General features: G+C 39.6%; 1 protein-coding gene across 1 annotated transcript in view; it reads left to right on the top strand.

Moving 5' to 3' along the window:
• nos1 (nitric oxide synthase 1 (neuronal)) overlaps positions 1-16,783 on the top strand; it is a 76,391-nt gene that overhangs the window by 16,588 nt on the left and 43,020 nt on the right. Inside the window, exons 5-11 of the mRNA XM_074669961.1 lie at positions 4,505-4,650; positions 7,137-7,299; positions 8,279-8,370; positions 12,313-12,454; positions 12,561-12,700; positions 13,553-13,727; positions 15,869-15,970. Coding sequence (XP_074526062.1) covers positions 4,505-4,650; positions 7,137-7,299; positions 8,279-8,370; positions 12,313-12,454; positions 12,561-12,700; positions 13,553-13,727; positions 15,869-15,970 — 960 coding nt within the window. The remainder of the gene's footprint in view (positions 1-4,504; positions 4,651-7,136; positions 7,300-8,278; positions 8,371-12,312; positions 12,455-12,560; positions 12,701-13,552; positions 13,728-15,868; positions 15,971-16,783) is intronic.

The following is a 16,783-nucleotide window of genomic DNA, read 5'->3' as shown; positions in this document are numbered from 1 at the left end:
AAGCACAACCCCTGTGAGTCAGCCTGTGTGTAATCTTACAGGCATGTGAAGCTTTCAGGTCAACTCACTGAGGTGGCACATGTGATATCTGTGGCTTTAATGGTATATTTAAGGCCCTAATGAACATCAAATACATACATTGGTTGACTTGGAAACATTTAGCCTGCAGGCTTAACAACACATCATTTGCAAGTCAAGTAGACAGAAGAATAATGGCACAGCATGGCGTGTTTTTCTCTCTGCTTCACACTAACTGTTCATACAGTAAAGAGCTCTTGCCTGAAATGTCGGTTATTCAGCTCGTTACTGTTTATCCAGAGAGGAAGGGAGTTACAGAAACCTGTGTGAAGCTTATGAAACAAGGGATTCGTCAGTAAGAAAAGGAGAAACGTATGGGGACAGCTGACACTGTAATACAGTGAGTCAGGTGGTCCTGTGATGATTCAGCATTTTCAGCAAGCTGAGGAATGAAATGTGACGTTTGATAGATATTTTTACAACATGCATGACAAAGAAATGCTCCCTATGATTCATAGATTCACATGCAATCCAACATTGCATTTATTTTTCAAAGAGGGCTGCATACCTTATTTTAAAATGACCAACTGTGAAAGTAACATAAGAATTTCCCATTCCTATCGTTTATTTTAGTGATTTAGTGTGTGTAACATCCATCTTCCATCATTACCGACTGATGAAATCAAACCTCATCCATCCCTCAGGTGTCTCTTGATACCAGATGATCAGTGGTCAGTTTTCTGCAGAGTAACTTGCTGTGTAAACACAAGCAAACTCTGCTTCTGACCAAGGAAAATGTTCACCATTAGTGGGCGATATGGGAAAATGTGTCAAGATGTTTTTATATCAGGTTGAGGATCTGGATTTTATTAGGATTGTTTTTCATATTCACGCTATTTTGACCTGCAAACAACCTTTTTAGACCCAAATATTTCTGATCCTTCATCATTAACAAGTTTTTTGCAGCAATTTTCACCTTTCCCACTCCATGTCATAACTTTAATCCGGTCTTCTGTCCTCTAATGTGTTTTCTGAACTGGAGACATTCCTCAGAGAGTTTGGTCCATATTGACATGATAGCATCACACAGTTGCTGCAGATTTGTCGGCTGAACATCCATGATGAGAATCTCCCGTTCCACCACATCCCAAAGGTGCTCTATTGGATTGAGATCTGGGGACTGTGGAGGACATTTGAGTACAGTGAACTCATTGTCATGTTGAAGAAACCAGTCTGAGATGATTCCAGCTTTATGACATGGAGCGTTATCCTGCTGGAAGTAGCCATCAGAAGATGGGTACACTGTGCTCATAAAGGGATGGACATGGTCAGCAACAATACTCAGGTAGGCTGTGGACTTTAAACCATGCTCAGTTGGTACTAAGGGGCCCAAAGTGAGCCAAGAAAATATCCCCCACACCATTACACCAGCAGCAGCAGCCTGAACCGTTGATACAAGGCAGGATGGATCCATGCTTTCATGTTGTTGACGCCAAATTCTGACCCCATCATCCAAATGTGGAGCAGAAATCCAGACTCATCAGACCAGGCAACGTTTTTCCAATCTTCTATTGTCCAGTTTTGGTGTTGCTGTGTGAATTGTAGCCTCAGTTTCCTGTTCTTAGCTGACAGGAGGGTCACCCGGTGTGGTCTTCTGCTGCTGTAGCCCATCTGCCTCAAGGTTGGACGTGTTGTGCGTTCAGAGATGCTCTTCTGCAGACCTCGGTTGTAACCAGTGGTTATTTGAGTTACTGTTGCCTTTCTATCAGCTCCAACCAGTCTGTCCATTCTCCTCTGACCTCTGGCATCAACAAAGCATTTTGTCCCACAGAACTGCCGCTCACTGGATATTTTCTCTTTTTGGGACCATTCTCTGTAAACCCTAGAGATGGTTGTTGGTTAAAATCCCAGTAGATCAGCAGTTTCTGAAATACTCAGACCAGCCCGTCTGGCAACAACAACCATGCCACGTTCAAAGTCCCTTAAATCACCTTTCTTCTCTATTCTGATGCTCAGCTTGAACTGCAGCAGATAGTCTTGACCATGTCTACATGCCTAAATGCATTGAGTTGCTGCCATATGATTGGCGCTTAAGAAATTTGCGTTATTGAGCAGTTGGACAGGGTGCCTAATAAAGTGGCCAGTGATTGTATTTTACTTTTATACTTTGGTTTTATTGAGAGACATTTTTAATTTCAGTCCCATAATGAAGATGAAAGCTGGGGGCTGTATGAAAATAGACCCGGGCCTGATTTTTGACGTGAATCTGAAATACTAAGGTCAACTTGTGCAAAACCACAAAAGTCATCATCTAAATGCAAGTCTTGGGGGGAAAATGTATTCCTGTGGTTTGTTTCCATCCCCCTCATCTATCATCCCCCTGGTTCATCCATTCCCTCCATTTTATCATGCAGCCATAGTTTCCTCTTCTTGTTAGTAAGCCGGTCCTGCAGGGACAAGGTGAACCCCACCGTTTACTAATTCTACCCCCCAAAACACTGCAGCCATTCGTAAACAGCAAACAGCCGTCTAATTACTTTGGTGATTTATCGGACACGCTGTGCATCCCGATGAATGGCCTGTAGTAGCTTCTTCAGAGTTATTATTTATCACAGACGCTGCTGTATTGGAGGATGATCCGTCTTTTTCCAAAAGGACAGCTGGCTGGCATGAATGCCCAGAGCGGTATGATGAGCGGACGTGCTGGAGCACAAGTGATTCCTTTGTTTTATTTTTAACACTCTCTGCTCTACTCATCCATTTCCCCATTTATGTTGTCCAATCTTTAGTGTTCATGATTTTCTGTAGCAGTGTTGTCTTCTTACTGTCAGTCACCGTCCCTGAGCTCTGGGTTATATCTGTATCATTGTTTTATTTTTATCTCTTCTTGATATGCTCAACTCAATTTCCTTTCCCATTTCCCATTGTTTTGACTAGCTGAAATTGCGTGTTTGTTGACTTGTCCAATAGTTTTTGTCCAGGGAGTGTTGAGCGGACACGGAGGGGAGTTTATTTTGGACAGACTGCCAGCCCACGTCTAAGTATTTGGACTGTACAAGTGTGTGGTTCAGAGTCACAAGCCAATTTTAGCAGCACTGGGGTCATTGTCAGATTTTCGCCTGCACGCCTGCGCTGTCGTCTCCGTCGGCTGCTCCGGCTCAGTCTTTGGCTCCAACTTTGAGCTGATGAGGACGTTTAGGCAAACCAAAGCGACAGCTGACTTCATCTCTAATCACATTCAACTGACCACACAAGGTTGCTCTCAGCTATGAGCCGCTCTCTCTGTGCATCTGTCTGTTTTCTGAGTCTCTGTCTTTGCTTCTTGCTCTTTCTGTCTTCCTGTCTCTGCTTCATGGAAGGATACCAATCCATGACTCACTGACTTACTCATTCACTCCCATTCGTGCCAGCCATTTGTGAGCGATATGATGAAAGGAATTGTAAAACAGTTATTATCTTTTACATGCATTCAGGGTCCGGAACTTAACATCAATAACGCTCTGACTTATGATAAAAATGTTCAATTTATTTCACATGAATGTATTATATTTAAAGGAAACTTTAGAATCGTCAGCGTATTGCACCAAATGCCATGATCCTCTCGCTCTTAACTTGCATTTTGCAGGGAAGATAAACCACAGTAGTGGTTCTAGTCAGAGTTTGAAAGTGATCTTGAAAAAGTCCCACTTCTAGATATATGCTACGATTTATGTGATTGATTTGTAGTGATGGTGGACACTGAAGTCTAACTGTCAGACAGAAAAAGGACAGAAGAGCAGAAGAAAGCTAAATGGGAGAGTGATACAGCCTGAGCTAAAGGCTAATTAGCCTTTAGCTTGGGCTGTATCACTCTATAACACAGGGGCTAAACTGTGCTGATATTCAACCCAACCCACAGTCAGCAGTTATTCTGCAGTGGTCTGTTCAAACTTGAGAGTCTATCAGTAAAATGAAGAGTGAGGTTATATTAGCTCTGCTTGGTATATGACTGGCGGGACGCAACCAGGATTTACCAATGTTACACATTACAGACATGTCTTAGAGCATTGGGCTGCCAGCTGTGCTAAATGTAAACTTTTGTGAATTTGAATCCTCCCTCCACCTTGTGCTGGCTTCCGCATTTGGGCCTCTAGAGAAAAAAGTAAAAATCGGGCAGCTTTAAAAATTACATGAATGGATTCCTGACACAATTTCCTACCAAACTATCCCAACTTTACACAGATTTGTGTAAAGTTGTGGCCTCTGTGAGGAGTTGTTTCCAAAATTTTGGTGACAAAATTTCACCATTCACTCTGCTGCAGTTGTTTGATGATGTCACACATTGATCAGGAGTTCCGTGCAGCTAGTCATGTGACTCAGCAGAGGACATAATACATGGCATCAACTGTTATAGCACTAAAAGGGCCAGAAAGGGATGAAACCCTAACAGTGGAGGTAATACCTTTTTAAAAAACCCTCCCGTCTGTCATGTGATTGCTTTTTTTAGATGCCAATCTGCTCTGAGAATGTCTGCATCGGCTCTGTTATGGTGCCCAACCAGCACGTCCGCAAGCCAGATGAAGTCAGAACCAAAGACGAGCTCCTTCCGCTGGCTACTGACTTCATAGACCAGTACTACACCTCCATCAGACGGTAAGCAGAGCATACTTTGGGCTGTCAGGGATACTGTAATGTGCTGTAAATGCCTACTCACTCTATACCATGTCACATATTACAGTGTTGCAGATTTCCCTAACAAAAATTAGAATAACAGAACTTGACCCAGGATGAGATCTGTAGCTTTTTTCAGATTTATTGTAGGGGCAAACATGCCCAGGCTTCTTTCACGTTTTATCAAAATTTTATCTTGTTGCGCAATTAATTTCCAGTTTTTCTTCCTAGGAGCTCCCTGCCCTTCCATGTGCCTATGTGGAAAGCCAGAGCCTAGTATACTTCCTGCCTCTTTCATGTGCATAGAAAAATTGTCAAAGCAGGGAGAGCAGCAGCAAATATATGACCCGGGTAAAATTAGTCACAGCATAAAAGGAAGAGCTGGTATCGAGATGGGCTGCACAGCGGCTGTGAAAGCAATCAGATGTTTAGATTCTAATCAGCAGAGCTGTCAGCTGATAGTCTGGTGTTGAGAGCAGCTGATGTTCTGTAGGCAAGTTTGGCTTTTGAGCCTTTGAGACACTGTGTGCAATGCTACAGTGTGTAGAAATGTTTATTCAGATTAAGATAACATACGTCGGTTTCAATACTATGTTAAATTTACTTTGTCAGAAGGCAGAGATAAGAAACTTCACTACCACATTACTCTACAAACGCCAAATAGAGAAAAAAATCTACTGTACACAGCAAACTCATGTTCATTGAGGGCCACATTAGCATGATGGTTACCCTCAAATAGCCACATGTAACTGGAAGAGTATAAAATGTTGCTTAATGTAATGTGAAATAAATGCAACTACTGCTTAGAAAATGCACCCCCTGAAAAAAGACTTTGCAGTGTAGGCAATTTCTCCGGCCACAATAAAGTTAGCTTTCACTGCCGCGTTGTTTGGTTGTGGTTTTCTCGAAAATCTCATACTGTTTGTTGCTTGTCTTGAAGGGTCACTTTAGCATTCTTAGCTCCGTGTTTGGTGTCAAAATGCTAACATAGATTGTACTTTTTGACAACCGCCACGGCCTCATAACACAAAAGACATATGGGTTTTTCTCCTTGAAGCAAAAACAAATATTGGCCTTCCCATTTTTCCTGAAACAGCCTTTACTCGGCATCAACTTTTCTCTTCCTGGACAGTTTGGGCACTGATAGGAAAACACTGCAATACACTGTAAAAAACTGATATTCTATTAAGTGTTTTTGTTTTATTTTAAGTTAAACTGTCTTCCTATACTTGATATGAGCCACAGACAATTGATTAGTCCAGAAAAATGTCTTGTTTCAAGTTGTTTGAAGACAAAAATGAGGTCTGAATTGCTTGTTACAAGCAAAAAAACAAATCTGACAATGAAACAGGAATAATGTTTTAATGCAAGTAACTTTTCTCTTGTTCTATTGGCAGATTTTTTTTACTTGTTACATGCAGACCTACATCAGACCTAATTTTTGTCTTTAAATAACTTGAAACAAGACATTTTTATGGACTAGTCGGGTTAATGCGGCTCATATTTAGTCTAAAAAGACATTTTCTACTGAAAATAAGACAAAAAAAAATCAATAAGATTTCTGTTTTTTTGCAGTGTAGTGGCAGGATGGTGTCACTTTGTGGGTAACATAGTCTGTAAGTATTATGGGAAATGTAGTTTATGGTCAATACGCTCTTTTGACATAAAATGGCATGGTGGGCCATGTGGTATACAGAATAGATTTGTTTCTTAGGCTAGAAACTGATCATTAGTTATAGAGTTACACTGCTGTGTGGTGTCTCCATTTTCTAAACAGAATTAAAGGAGGACCATCAATAAATCCAAACCTCACAGCACTGAAGGGGCAACAGCAGGGTCAAACCACCTTTTATTAGACCAACAGCTGTTTTCCTCACTGAGATCTGGATCAGATCTAAAGGAGGATTTCTGATCAGTACTTACACTTCAGCAACTTCAGCCACAAACACAGATAACAGCAAGAAGAGAGCGGCACAGTTTTTGGAGTGCTTTCACACAACACAAGGTTGCTTAGCAACATTGATGTTCTCTTCTGAAGAGAGTTACAACCAGCAGAGAGTTTTATTGTTGTTCTCACCTATCTGATTGGCATTTTGTGGGCTTTATGGTCCTTCACAATCTGCTCTCAATTCAACCTCACTGCTCGCTTGTTGGCTCGCTCTGTGGCATGAAATAACCAAACGCTCAGGCTCTTCTTTCCAACAAAATGTGATCAACAAACTGCAGAAAGACACCAAAAACACCTAGCTGGAGTTGGCATTTAGCCCCCTAGTTTCTGTAAATGTGTTTGTCACTTTCACCTCTGTGTTACATAAACTTGGTGAACAGCTCGATTAACTCTAAAAGCTTTTTTGAAGGTAACAGTGTTTTAAAGTGTTTTCATTCTTCTAGCAGCTTTATCTCTGAGTTCCAGAAGTGAACCGGTGTCTAGTTAAGGCTTTTGACAGTGAACCTGCTCTCATCTACAGGTATGGCTCCAAGGCTCATGTGGACAGGCTGGAGGAGGTGACCAAGGAGATCGAAGCTTCAGGAACTTACCAACTCAAAGACACTGAACTGATTTATGGAGCCAAACATGCGTGGAGAAATGCTGCTAGATGTGTCGGGAGGATCCAGTGGTCCAAACTACAGGTAGAGAAGGGTTTTGAAGTAGCATATTGGCATTTTGGTCATCCAGTAACTTGGTTGTGTGATCAAATTTGAAAGAAAGAAGTTTGGTGTGCATTGCTACTCCTCTATACTGGTTGACCAGTTGAATGCTTCATACAACTAGACTTAATTTTGCAACTGGGAAAGCAACACCCTGATGGGAATTTAAGATTACCCACGTTTTTGGCTTCACTGTGAAGATGCTGTTTTATGCTAAAAGTAGGGATGTCACTTTAACATGTTAACTAGATTAATTAATTACATCGCAAAATAATGCATTATAAAAAATATCCCAATCAACTCATTCGCTGCCAGCCAGCCATTTTCAGAGTATGTTGAAAGATCTCTCAAGACCCAAATAATATTGTGCGAACACAGACATTTTAATATTGGCTACTTGAAAAAAAACTTGGATATAAAAATATTCTCTTCTTTGTGTATTTATTTGATCGTGCTATAACTTAGTAATGTCTTATACTTCAAATTCTTTATCTGGGGACCTTAAGCAGAAATAAGATTAAAATGTGATTAATTTGATTAATTAATTACAAATGCTGTAATTAATTTGATTTTTTAATTGCCTGACAGCACAGCAAGTAGGGATGCACCGATATGAAAATTTTGGCCAATACCGATATCCGATATTGATATTGCTGTTATGGCCGATAACCGATATTTACCAATATCAATATAGTTAAAAAAAAAAAATCTTATGTCTGTTTTTTGGATCAAAAACAGGAAGAGAGACATTAAAGAAGAGAGTCCACTCTTCTTAGGTAGTTTTGGTGTTTACATAGTCAGAGAAAACAATATTATTTGGGTCGTTTGACATGCTCTGAAAATGGCCAGCAGTTAATGAGTAAATATTGGCTCACTTTTACGCATCAGCCGATACTGATATTGATACCAATATATTGTGCTTCCCTAATTTCAACTTTTCATTTTTGTCTTTGCTCCCCAGGTTTTTGATGCCAGAGACTGCACAACAGCTCATGGAATGTACAACTACATCTGTAATCACATCAAATATGCTACCAACAAAGGCAACCTGAGGTAAAAACCCAAGTCTCATCTCTTTATGTTGTCCATTGTTTCCTTTCTTTCAACTCTGCCCGGGTTCCTCTCCCCATCTGTCGCTCCATGTCTCTCATCACCCCTCTTGATATCTCGCTACCCTGACTTGACCCGCCGTCCCATCTGTCAGTGTGCGCTCCGCGTCTTAATGCTGCCTCTGACACTATCTGCTTTCTGTCTGTCTTTATGTGTCTCTGCACCAATCACGGCCCTGTCAGCGAGGTGCTGGACCCTGCTAACGACTAGCAGTCGTTTGCAGGAGCTCCACAGAGCACGCTCACTTTCTGCCAAGTGCTGATCACATGTGACACCTCTTATTTACTTCTTGGATGATGGGTAGCTTCTGAGTCATTACTAAACTCAGCCTGGCCTTCAGAGGGACAGCTCAGATACACATGTTGGTCAAAGCTGGTGGAGTAACATCCTGGCAGAGTGGAAACAGAATTATTTGGCTCATTCAAGTTGATGCATTGATATTACTGTAACAGAGAGAGCTCAAGAGTGAAAGTCATACTTCAAAGAAGACTCATTCAATAATGCAAGAAAGACTGAGTGCCAGCTGCTGAGAAAAGCTGGATTTGATGGGTTTAAAAACAGCACATACTTTCTGAAAAAGGAGTTCCCTACTGAAGTGTTTGGAGTTCAATAGAAGTACTTTTTCTGGTCTTTTCTTATTTGCATTTTCGGTTTATTGTCACTTTCAATAACAGACTAGCTGAAGAGAGACAGGAAGTGTGAGGAGTAGAAGTTTGGGGAAGACTTGCAGCAAATGATTGAAGCTGGGACACGCTGTAGTCTCAGAAAAGAAGCTAAAACTACAAGGCCAGCAGCGCCCCCCTTCTTTCTTTGTATTTAACAATAAATTAAAGTCAGTTTATCTCAGAATATGTTCACCAAACTGCTCATTTAGAAACAAACCAACAAGGCTAGCCTGCTGTTTTAAATATAAATGAAGCGTGAACCGATTCTGGGCTCTTTGATAGAAATAAATAATGCTCTCAGGTTTCTCAGCAGCTCATGCCCACCACTGCTTCAGAGTGTTATTTAAAGCAAAGTGAAATGACTGATGAGCCAGTTATCAAGCAATTAGCTCCAACTTATTCATGGCTATTAGTCACAGCTTATTGCGCCTTTATACAGAGTGGGTAAATATTAATATGTGCAGAATAATTACACCAACCAGCATGTGTTATAGTATTTGTTATTCTGAAGGAGACCAAGCTGTTAGTATCTGTTATTACTGATCTTTGGGGTTTGTAAGAAGCTTGATTCTGATTGGTCAAATGGTAAAAAATAATAATGGTTATTAACATTCACTTACATGCGTAACAGCAGAGGCAGACTGCGAGGCAAAACCGTGACTATTATATTGGTAAACAAGGTGGCTGAAGCGTTAGTTTGACAGGCTAACCAATGCAGATGCTTTCATACTGGATCCTGTCAAACAATCCTAGTGATGGCAGCAGAGCAGGTCAGAGAAACTTCAGGCTACTTGTCTCTTCAAAGAAACTTAAACCATGAGTGGTGGTGATGACATCAGCTGAGATACAAGACATTTGTTTATTTTTAAAGAGAAATAGGAGAAATGAAAGTTTACCCTTTATTTCCAAATGCATCATATTTGATACATCAGTTTCCTTAAAAACCTGTTAAAATGTCTAATTTACCCTACCCCTTTGAGGATCGTCATACCAATGCAGACAGATGAAGTTGTATTTTGGCCATTTGCAAAATGGCTGCTGAAATCATGAAAGTGCACACACTTTTTTGGTCAAAAAAATAATTTCTAATGTTCAAGAAGTTGCGGTAAGAATAACATATAAATTGTTACTTCGAATAAATATAGAATTTTCTAGCTATTTTTGATGGGTCAGGCTTTACAGGGTTAATGTTAAGGGAAAAATTCATAGCAGGCCCTTTGAACACTGACTGCAGTCACATCACTGGGATTCCTTTGTAACATTTTATTAGCAAATCCCTTGAATAAATAAAACAATCTCTTAATCAATGTTTTCTGACAGGATGTTTGTGTTTTAAGGTAGTAGACAGATGGTATAAATTTCCTGCTGGTGCGTCTTGGCCAGGTCATCTTTGTAAATGACAATATGAGAAACATTTATACCTGGTAAAATAAAGGTCAGATAATAAATATTGCAGGGCACAGATGGCCTTGTGGTTTAGGTCCCGCCCCATGAGGTTCATCCTTGAGTGGGGGACCTGGGTTCGACTCCAGCTTGTGGCCTGTTTCCTGCATGTCGCTCACCACTTTTGCCTCCTTTCCTGCTCTATACACTGTCCTCTCCTCTATGAAAAGCCCCAAAAATAACTTAAGATTAATAAATAGATATATAAACAAATTAAATAAATATATAAATATATTGCATGGTAAGCAGGTAGTTATGGGTTACAGAACCCCATCAGGTTTTGACAGGACCCCGAAGTGAACCACTGACCATATGTTATCTCTTACACATAAATTTCCACTGTGTAATAATAATAATGATAATGATAATAATAATAATAGAAATAATGATAACTAGAAAAGCACACATAGAGCTCTGACCTCTGCCAAGCATATTGTGATTGTCACAACACTTTAGTCCGACTTTAATGTTATACTCCCTTTCAGCAGACTGTGTGCTACAATTTGGTGTAAGTTGCAGGTTTGTACGATCATTCATTACCTGACAGTGTTAAAAATGATGATGACCCAGTGCATATTTCGTATTCCGGATCTTAGTATCCAGAATATTACCAGGATCTGGATCGTACTTTTACATCTGTCAAAAATTATAGTGACCCTGTCTTGTATTGTTTTGCAAAGCAATCCAACCATTTATGGTGGAGTTATATACACATATGTGGTGAAAACGGCCCTATCTCACAATGATAGAGAATCTTTTAAAAAAGTCCTAGACCCAGACGGTGATCCGGATCACCTCCAAAATTGAGTCACTTCTTCCTTATCCCATTTTGAACATTTCCTGAAAATGTCATCAAGATCTGTTGATTACTTTTTGAGTTATGTTGTTTACAGACAAACAAACAAATTCCCAAAAACATAACCTTCTTGGTGGAGGTAACAATAATGATAACAAAAGTAAATTTTATTTATAAGCCCCCATTTAAAACATTCAAGGTCACCTCACGATAAAACAAATAGCACAACAATAACTTAATAGCTTAACCACAAAAACTCACAGTGTGTATAATTAATAGTGAACAGTTGTAGTGAATTGGAATCAAAGTTGATATGCAAGTTTTGAAAGATGTGCTGTTGAGAATGGAGTTCAAGAGGCAGGGGATGGAGCAGCTAAAGGCTTTGAACCCCATGGTGGTACGGCGAGGAGGAGGTGCATTAATATCTGTTTTCTGCATAAAAAAATAACACTGTGAAAAAATGTCTATTTGTTCCCTCGTGTACTGTAGTCTCCACGGGCACAGAGAGACAGTTTCCATCAGATGGACACAGCAAACACAGCTGGCCCAGATTCCCACAGCTGCTCTCACTCCTCTGCGACTTATAACCAGCTTAGCAGTATTACTTTGACCCTTTCACTTTTACCAGGTCATGGCATCAAAACACTGCTGTCATGTAGAGCAGGGCAAAGGTATCGTGGCCTTGCTTATGCTTAATGCAACATGATTAAAATGAAGCCAGTGCAGGAACGCGACTACGTGTTGGGTATTGGGCTGATTCATGAAGTGAAAAATGGATGCAGAATGATTGAGTCAGAAATCTGTTAGAAGATTTTTTGGCTTTTACTACATTTGTTGCTGAATAAAGCAAGAAAGGAAGTATCAAGCACATTTCTCCAGCAGAATAACAAATAAATTGGTGATCTTATTCTAGGATGTTGCTGTAGAAAATCTGAAGAATCTCATTTAATGAGTCAAATTTCAATCTTTTGTGTTTTGAAGGTCAGCCATCACCATATTTCCACAGAGGACAGATGGCAAACATGACTATCGTGTGTGGAACAGTCAGCTGATCCGCTACGCAGGCTACAAACAGCTCGATGGACATATTTTGGGTGACCCTGCAAACGTTGAGTTCACCGAGGTAACCCAGGAGAAGGAGCTTCAGTTTTGATTTCTCAAGCTGAAGCAGCACAATCTCACTTTTTGTTTCCTCTACTCTCAGCTCACATGTTGCTTTTGGTCACCAGATCTGCATGCAGCTGGGGTGGAAAGCTCCGAAGGGTCGTTTCGATGTCCTCCCCCTCCTGCTGCAAGCCAACGGGAATGACCCTGAGCTGTTCGAGATCCCCGAAGACCTCGTCCTGGAGGTGCCAATCACACACCCAAAGTGAGTAATGCTGCCTTTCTGAAGCATTCAAGGAAGAAGGAGGAAGAAGGAAGAAGAAGAAGAAGAGAGGGGGCTGCACCAAAGACATCCACCCACTCACACATTCCTTACCAACACTTTTTTAAACAATGGGAGACTGCAGAGCCAAGAAGTCTTGTTGGGTTATCGTCACAATCCGACTGTGCTGAATGTTCCCAGAAAACACGGGGTGCCATGCTCTCTCTGTTGCTATGCCAGGTTTTGTGGTAACCATGGGGCTCGTTAGTGAGGTTTTCATTCTTATGTGTTTACTTTTCCTGCAAGCAAACTTCTCTCTAACTGCGCTGGCTTCTTGAGAGTTAAAACATTAAGCCGCTGTATCCAATCTCTTTATTCCATAATCACTCAATTTTATTACTACACTGCTTTCTGCACATACATGCCCAGATGCACACAGAGCTATCACAGAAGTGCTACACGCTACAAAGAGCATCTCATAATCCCTTGACACACTGATCTCCCTGCCAGACTCCCCCGAAATTGGCATCTTGTGCTGCAAACCCTGCACCAACCGGCCCTCAGCTCTGGCAGCAGCTTGGCACAGACCGGGACCACCAACAGAGTCTCATCATTACACTAGATTAGACCAAGCTCTGCAAATAATACACTGAAAGCAGTGTTATCAATCCCTCTAGAGGGTGCAAGGAGGTATATTTACGCCCTGGCTGCTCTGACCAGCTCTGAAAAGCTGTCAGGGTGTTGTTTTTTCATGTGTTAATGTTGGTTTTGGCTGCACTCTTTGTGTCATGAGGATAGCTATCTGTGCCCAACCGTGTACATTACTGACATCATTTCTCTGTTTGTTATGCCAAGGTATGACTGGTTTAAGGACCTGAACCTGAAGTGGTACGGCCTGCCAGCAGTGGCCAACATGCTGCTAGAGATTGGCGGCCTTGAGTTCACCGGCTGCCCCTTCAGTGGCTGGTACATGGGCACAGAGATTGGCGTGAGGGACTTCTGCGACAGCTCACGTTACAACATTCTGGAGGTAAGGGGCTGCGTCAAAGGACTGGGTCCTGATCCATGAAAACAAGGGATGAGAATCCAGGGCACAGATTGACAGAAGCCTGTACATAGGTGAGCACGTGTTCGGTCAAGAACGCCATTTTTCCTCACTAGAACACTATTAGGAGGAAAATTACCCTCTTCACATGTTAATGATAATTCAAAGAAGCAACCTTTTCTTTCATGAGAGCTACCTTAGCCTCAGCTCACCTGCACTGAAATAACTGCAGAGCCACAAAATCTACTTTGTCTTCACGATGAAGATAGTGAGTGTTATAAATGTTCTAACCATAGGTAAAATCTAGTGAATGACTAACAAGAAGCGGTTTTAATTCATATAATTGCAGATGATGTCTTTAGTTTGAGTTTAATTTGCAAATATAAAAGAATAAATTGAAATGTAAAAAATTCAGAAAACAAAGTATACATTTTTACATTCACAAATTAAAACAAAAGAAATAATTGAAATATTTTTTTTACTTAATTGAAACTTAATAAATTTACAAGAAGTAAAATTTGCAAAACTTACAAAAATTGACAAAAAAATCTAAAAATTGAAAAAAATAAAGTAAATTTGAAACCAAAAAATAACAATTTGAAATTTAAAAAGTTATAGATAAAAATAATTATGTTTGCAAATATAAATTTTAATTTGCAAATATAAAAAAATGAATTAAAATAAAAAAAATGCAAATATTAAAAATTTGAAATTTAAAAAATTGGCAAAACAAAATAAAAAATTTGAAATCCACGCAACTTAAAAAATTCAATCAATTGAAGCTTAATAAATTTGCATAGAGTAAAAATGTTCGAAATTTTATAAAGTTGCAACAATTTCAAAAATTCACAAAAAATAAAATAATTAAAAGTAAATTTAAATAAAACTGAAACAAAAAGTTATAAAATTAAAACAATAATTTAAAATGTTAAAAAGTGCAAAAATGTTTAACAATTTTGGATTGCAAAAATTTGCAAAAGTGATAAAAAATTTTAAATAAACTAGGATTTCATAACATGTATGGATTACTTTGCTAAACTTATCATTTTTTTGTATTTTTTCTAATGTCTTGCCAAATATTAAGGTTGTATTTTGAGTTTGCAAGTTAGCAGTTAACTGAATTCATCTAGACAGAATTAAAATCTGTATTTTCTTTTACACAGGGCTGTTGATGTTGTAGGAGGTGAAGTATGGGGATGGCAGGTTTTACTGCAAAAATGTGATGTGATGTTATTTCAATTAAAAAAAAATGATGTGAATGTCTTTAATCATCAATACCCTCAGTTAGAAAATAAAAAAGATACAAATTGAATGTGTGAGCTTTTAAGGAGGACATGCTTCATTTTTTATAATCCTGCAAGCAAAGAAAAGGTTATTTGTGAACAGTAAGGACCAAAGTTGTCGAACTGTTAAGAGCAACTGAGGACACAGTGGTTGATTTTTTGACAAGTGCTGTAATCATGTTGGGCTTTGTTAGTAACAGCAGCTTATACACTCGTGTTTTGTTCTTTAGGTTTTGTTCTCTTCTATAATTTGCGTGCATTGTTCGGAGAATCATTAATTGCCAGCCTTCCTCATTAAGCACTTATATAAACAACTTGAGGGACTTTAAAAAGAAGTCTTCATTTTAATGATAGACTGTCACAGAAGCTGAAGACCATACAGAAAGTGTTTCCGAGTCTTTTGTTGTAATGAAAATTAACAATTTACTGGATTTGTTACTTAGCTCAAATCAAAGTTGGATAATTAAAGGACCTGACCATCTGTGTTTATTTATCTTACATCTGGTTTATCTTCCGTTTTAACAACACAACTGAAGCTAAAATGCACTTTATGAGGCTCCACAGGCGTGACATACCAACTCTGTGTCACTGCTGATTTAATTTTATGCAGACACACGTGTTAGCTTCTGTTTTCCTCCTTTCTAACATGCTCAAGAAGAATCCATGAGGATGATTTTGGCTTAACAAATTAACAAATAGGGTAAAAAAAATATAACTGCAAATTCTTTTTATTCTGAAGCTTAAATCAAGAGGAAATGGAGCAACTCAAAAGCTGAATTATCAACCAGAACAGCAGCTTTCACTTGGCATCATAACTCCTTTTTTCTTTTCTGTGTTTCGTAGGAGGTTGCAAACAGGATGGCCTTAGACACCAGGAAGACCTCCTCCCTCTGGAAAGACCAAGCACTAGTGGAGGTCAACATTGCTGTTCTCTACAGCTTCCAGGTACGCACATGTTGTTGTTGTTGTTCATTTATAGAAACACTTCACCTGTGTTTGGACAGCCTTTCAAAACATTTCTGCAAACTACTCGGGTCTTTTTTCTGCAGAGTGTTACACAACTGATCTGTCCATTTCTACAGGCAGCTGCTTATGCTAGTCACTCATGGGTATACCAGCAATGTAAGCAGGCATAAAACATTTCAGATCAGCTCAAAAGTATTTAACACTTTTACTTCTGTAACCAATGTAATAATATAATAATAACAACAACAATAATAATAATAAAAGAAAATACTTTTTTTTATCCCTTAGGGGAAGTTAAGGAGTCAGAGTAGCAATCAAGGAAAAAAAAGTAAGAAAGTGCAAAAAGGTCCACAACAAGATAGATGATGGCAGCTTGCATGCTACTCTACCTTCTCATATTCCCTCTGTTGCTGGGTTAGCATGGCTAGCTCGTCCATCTTATTGGAGACAGATCTTGTGTTCCCAATAACGATGGATGGAAGGACAGGTCGATGTCATTACTTCTTAGCTCACACCTGAAAACCAGCACGTCGTCCTCACCTCCTTCTCCTCACCTTGTGGGAAAACATCTGGCCTTGCACCAGTTAGCATTGACATGCTACAGGCTGCTAACAGCTGATTATACAAAAAATGCGGCCATGGTTACATGTAGGATCTCCAGACAAACACAGGAGCAAAAATAGTAAAAAGTTTCACTGAAGACAAAACCAGTTTGGTGTCCTCGACCAACAAATGAACCATACAATGAAAAGAAGCAGCAACAACGGGCCAGCGCCTAGCAACAATAATAAT

Source organism: Halichoeres trimaculatus, unplaced genomic scaffold (assembly GCF_033239565.1).
Source record: "Halichoeres trimaculatus isolate MK-OKI-2021-1 unplaced genomic scaffold, fHalTri1.1 fHalTri1_scaffold_5, whole genome shotgun sequence".
Taxonomy (NCBI): Eukaryota; Metazoa; Chordata; class Actinopteri; order Labriformes; family Labridae; genus Halichoeres; species Halichoeres trimaculatus.
Note: the sequence above shows the minus strand (reverse complement) of the source record. Positions and strands in the feature narration are given on the sequence as shown.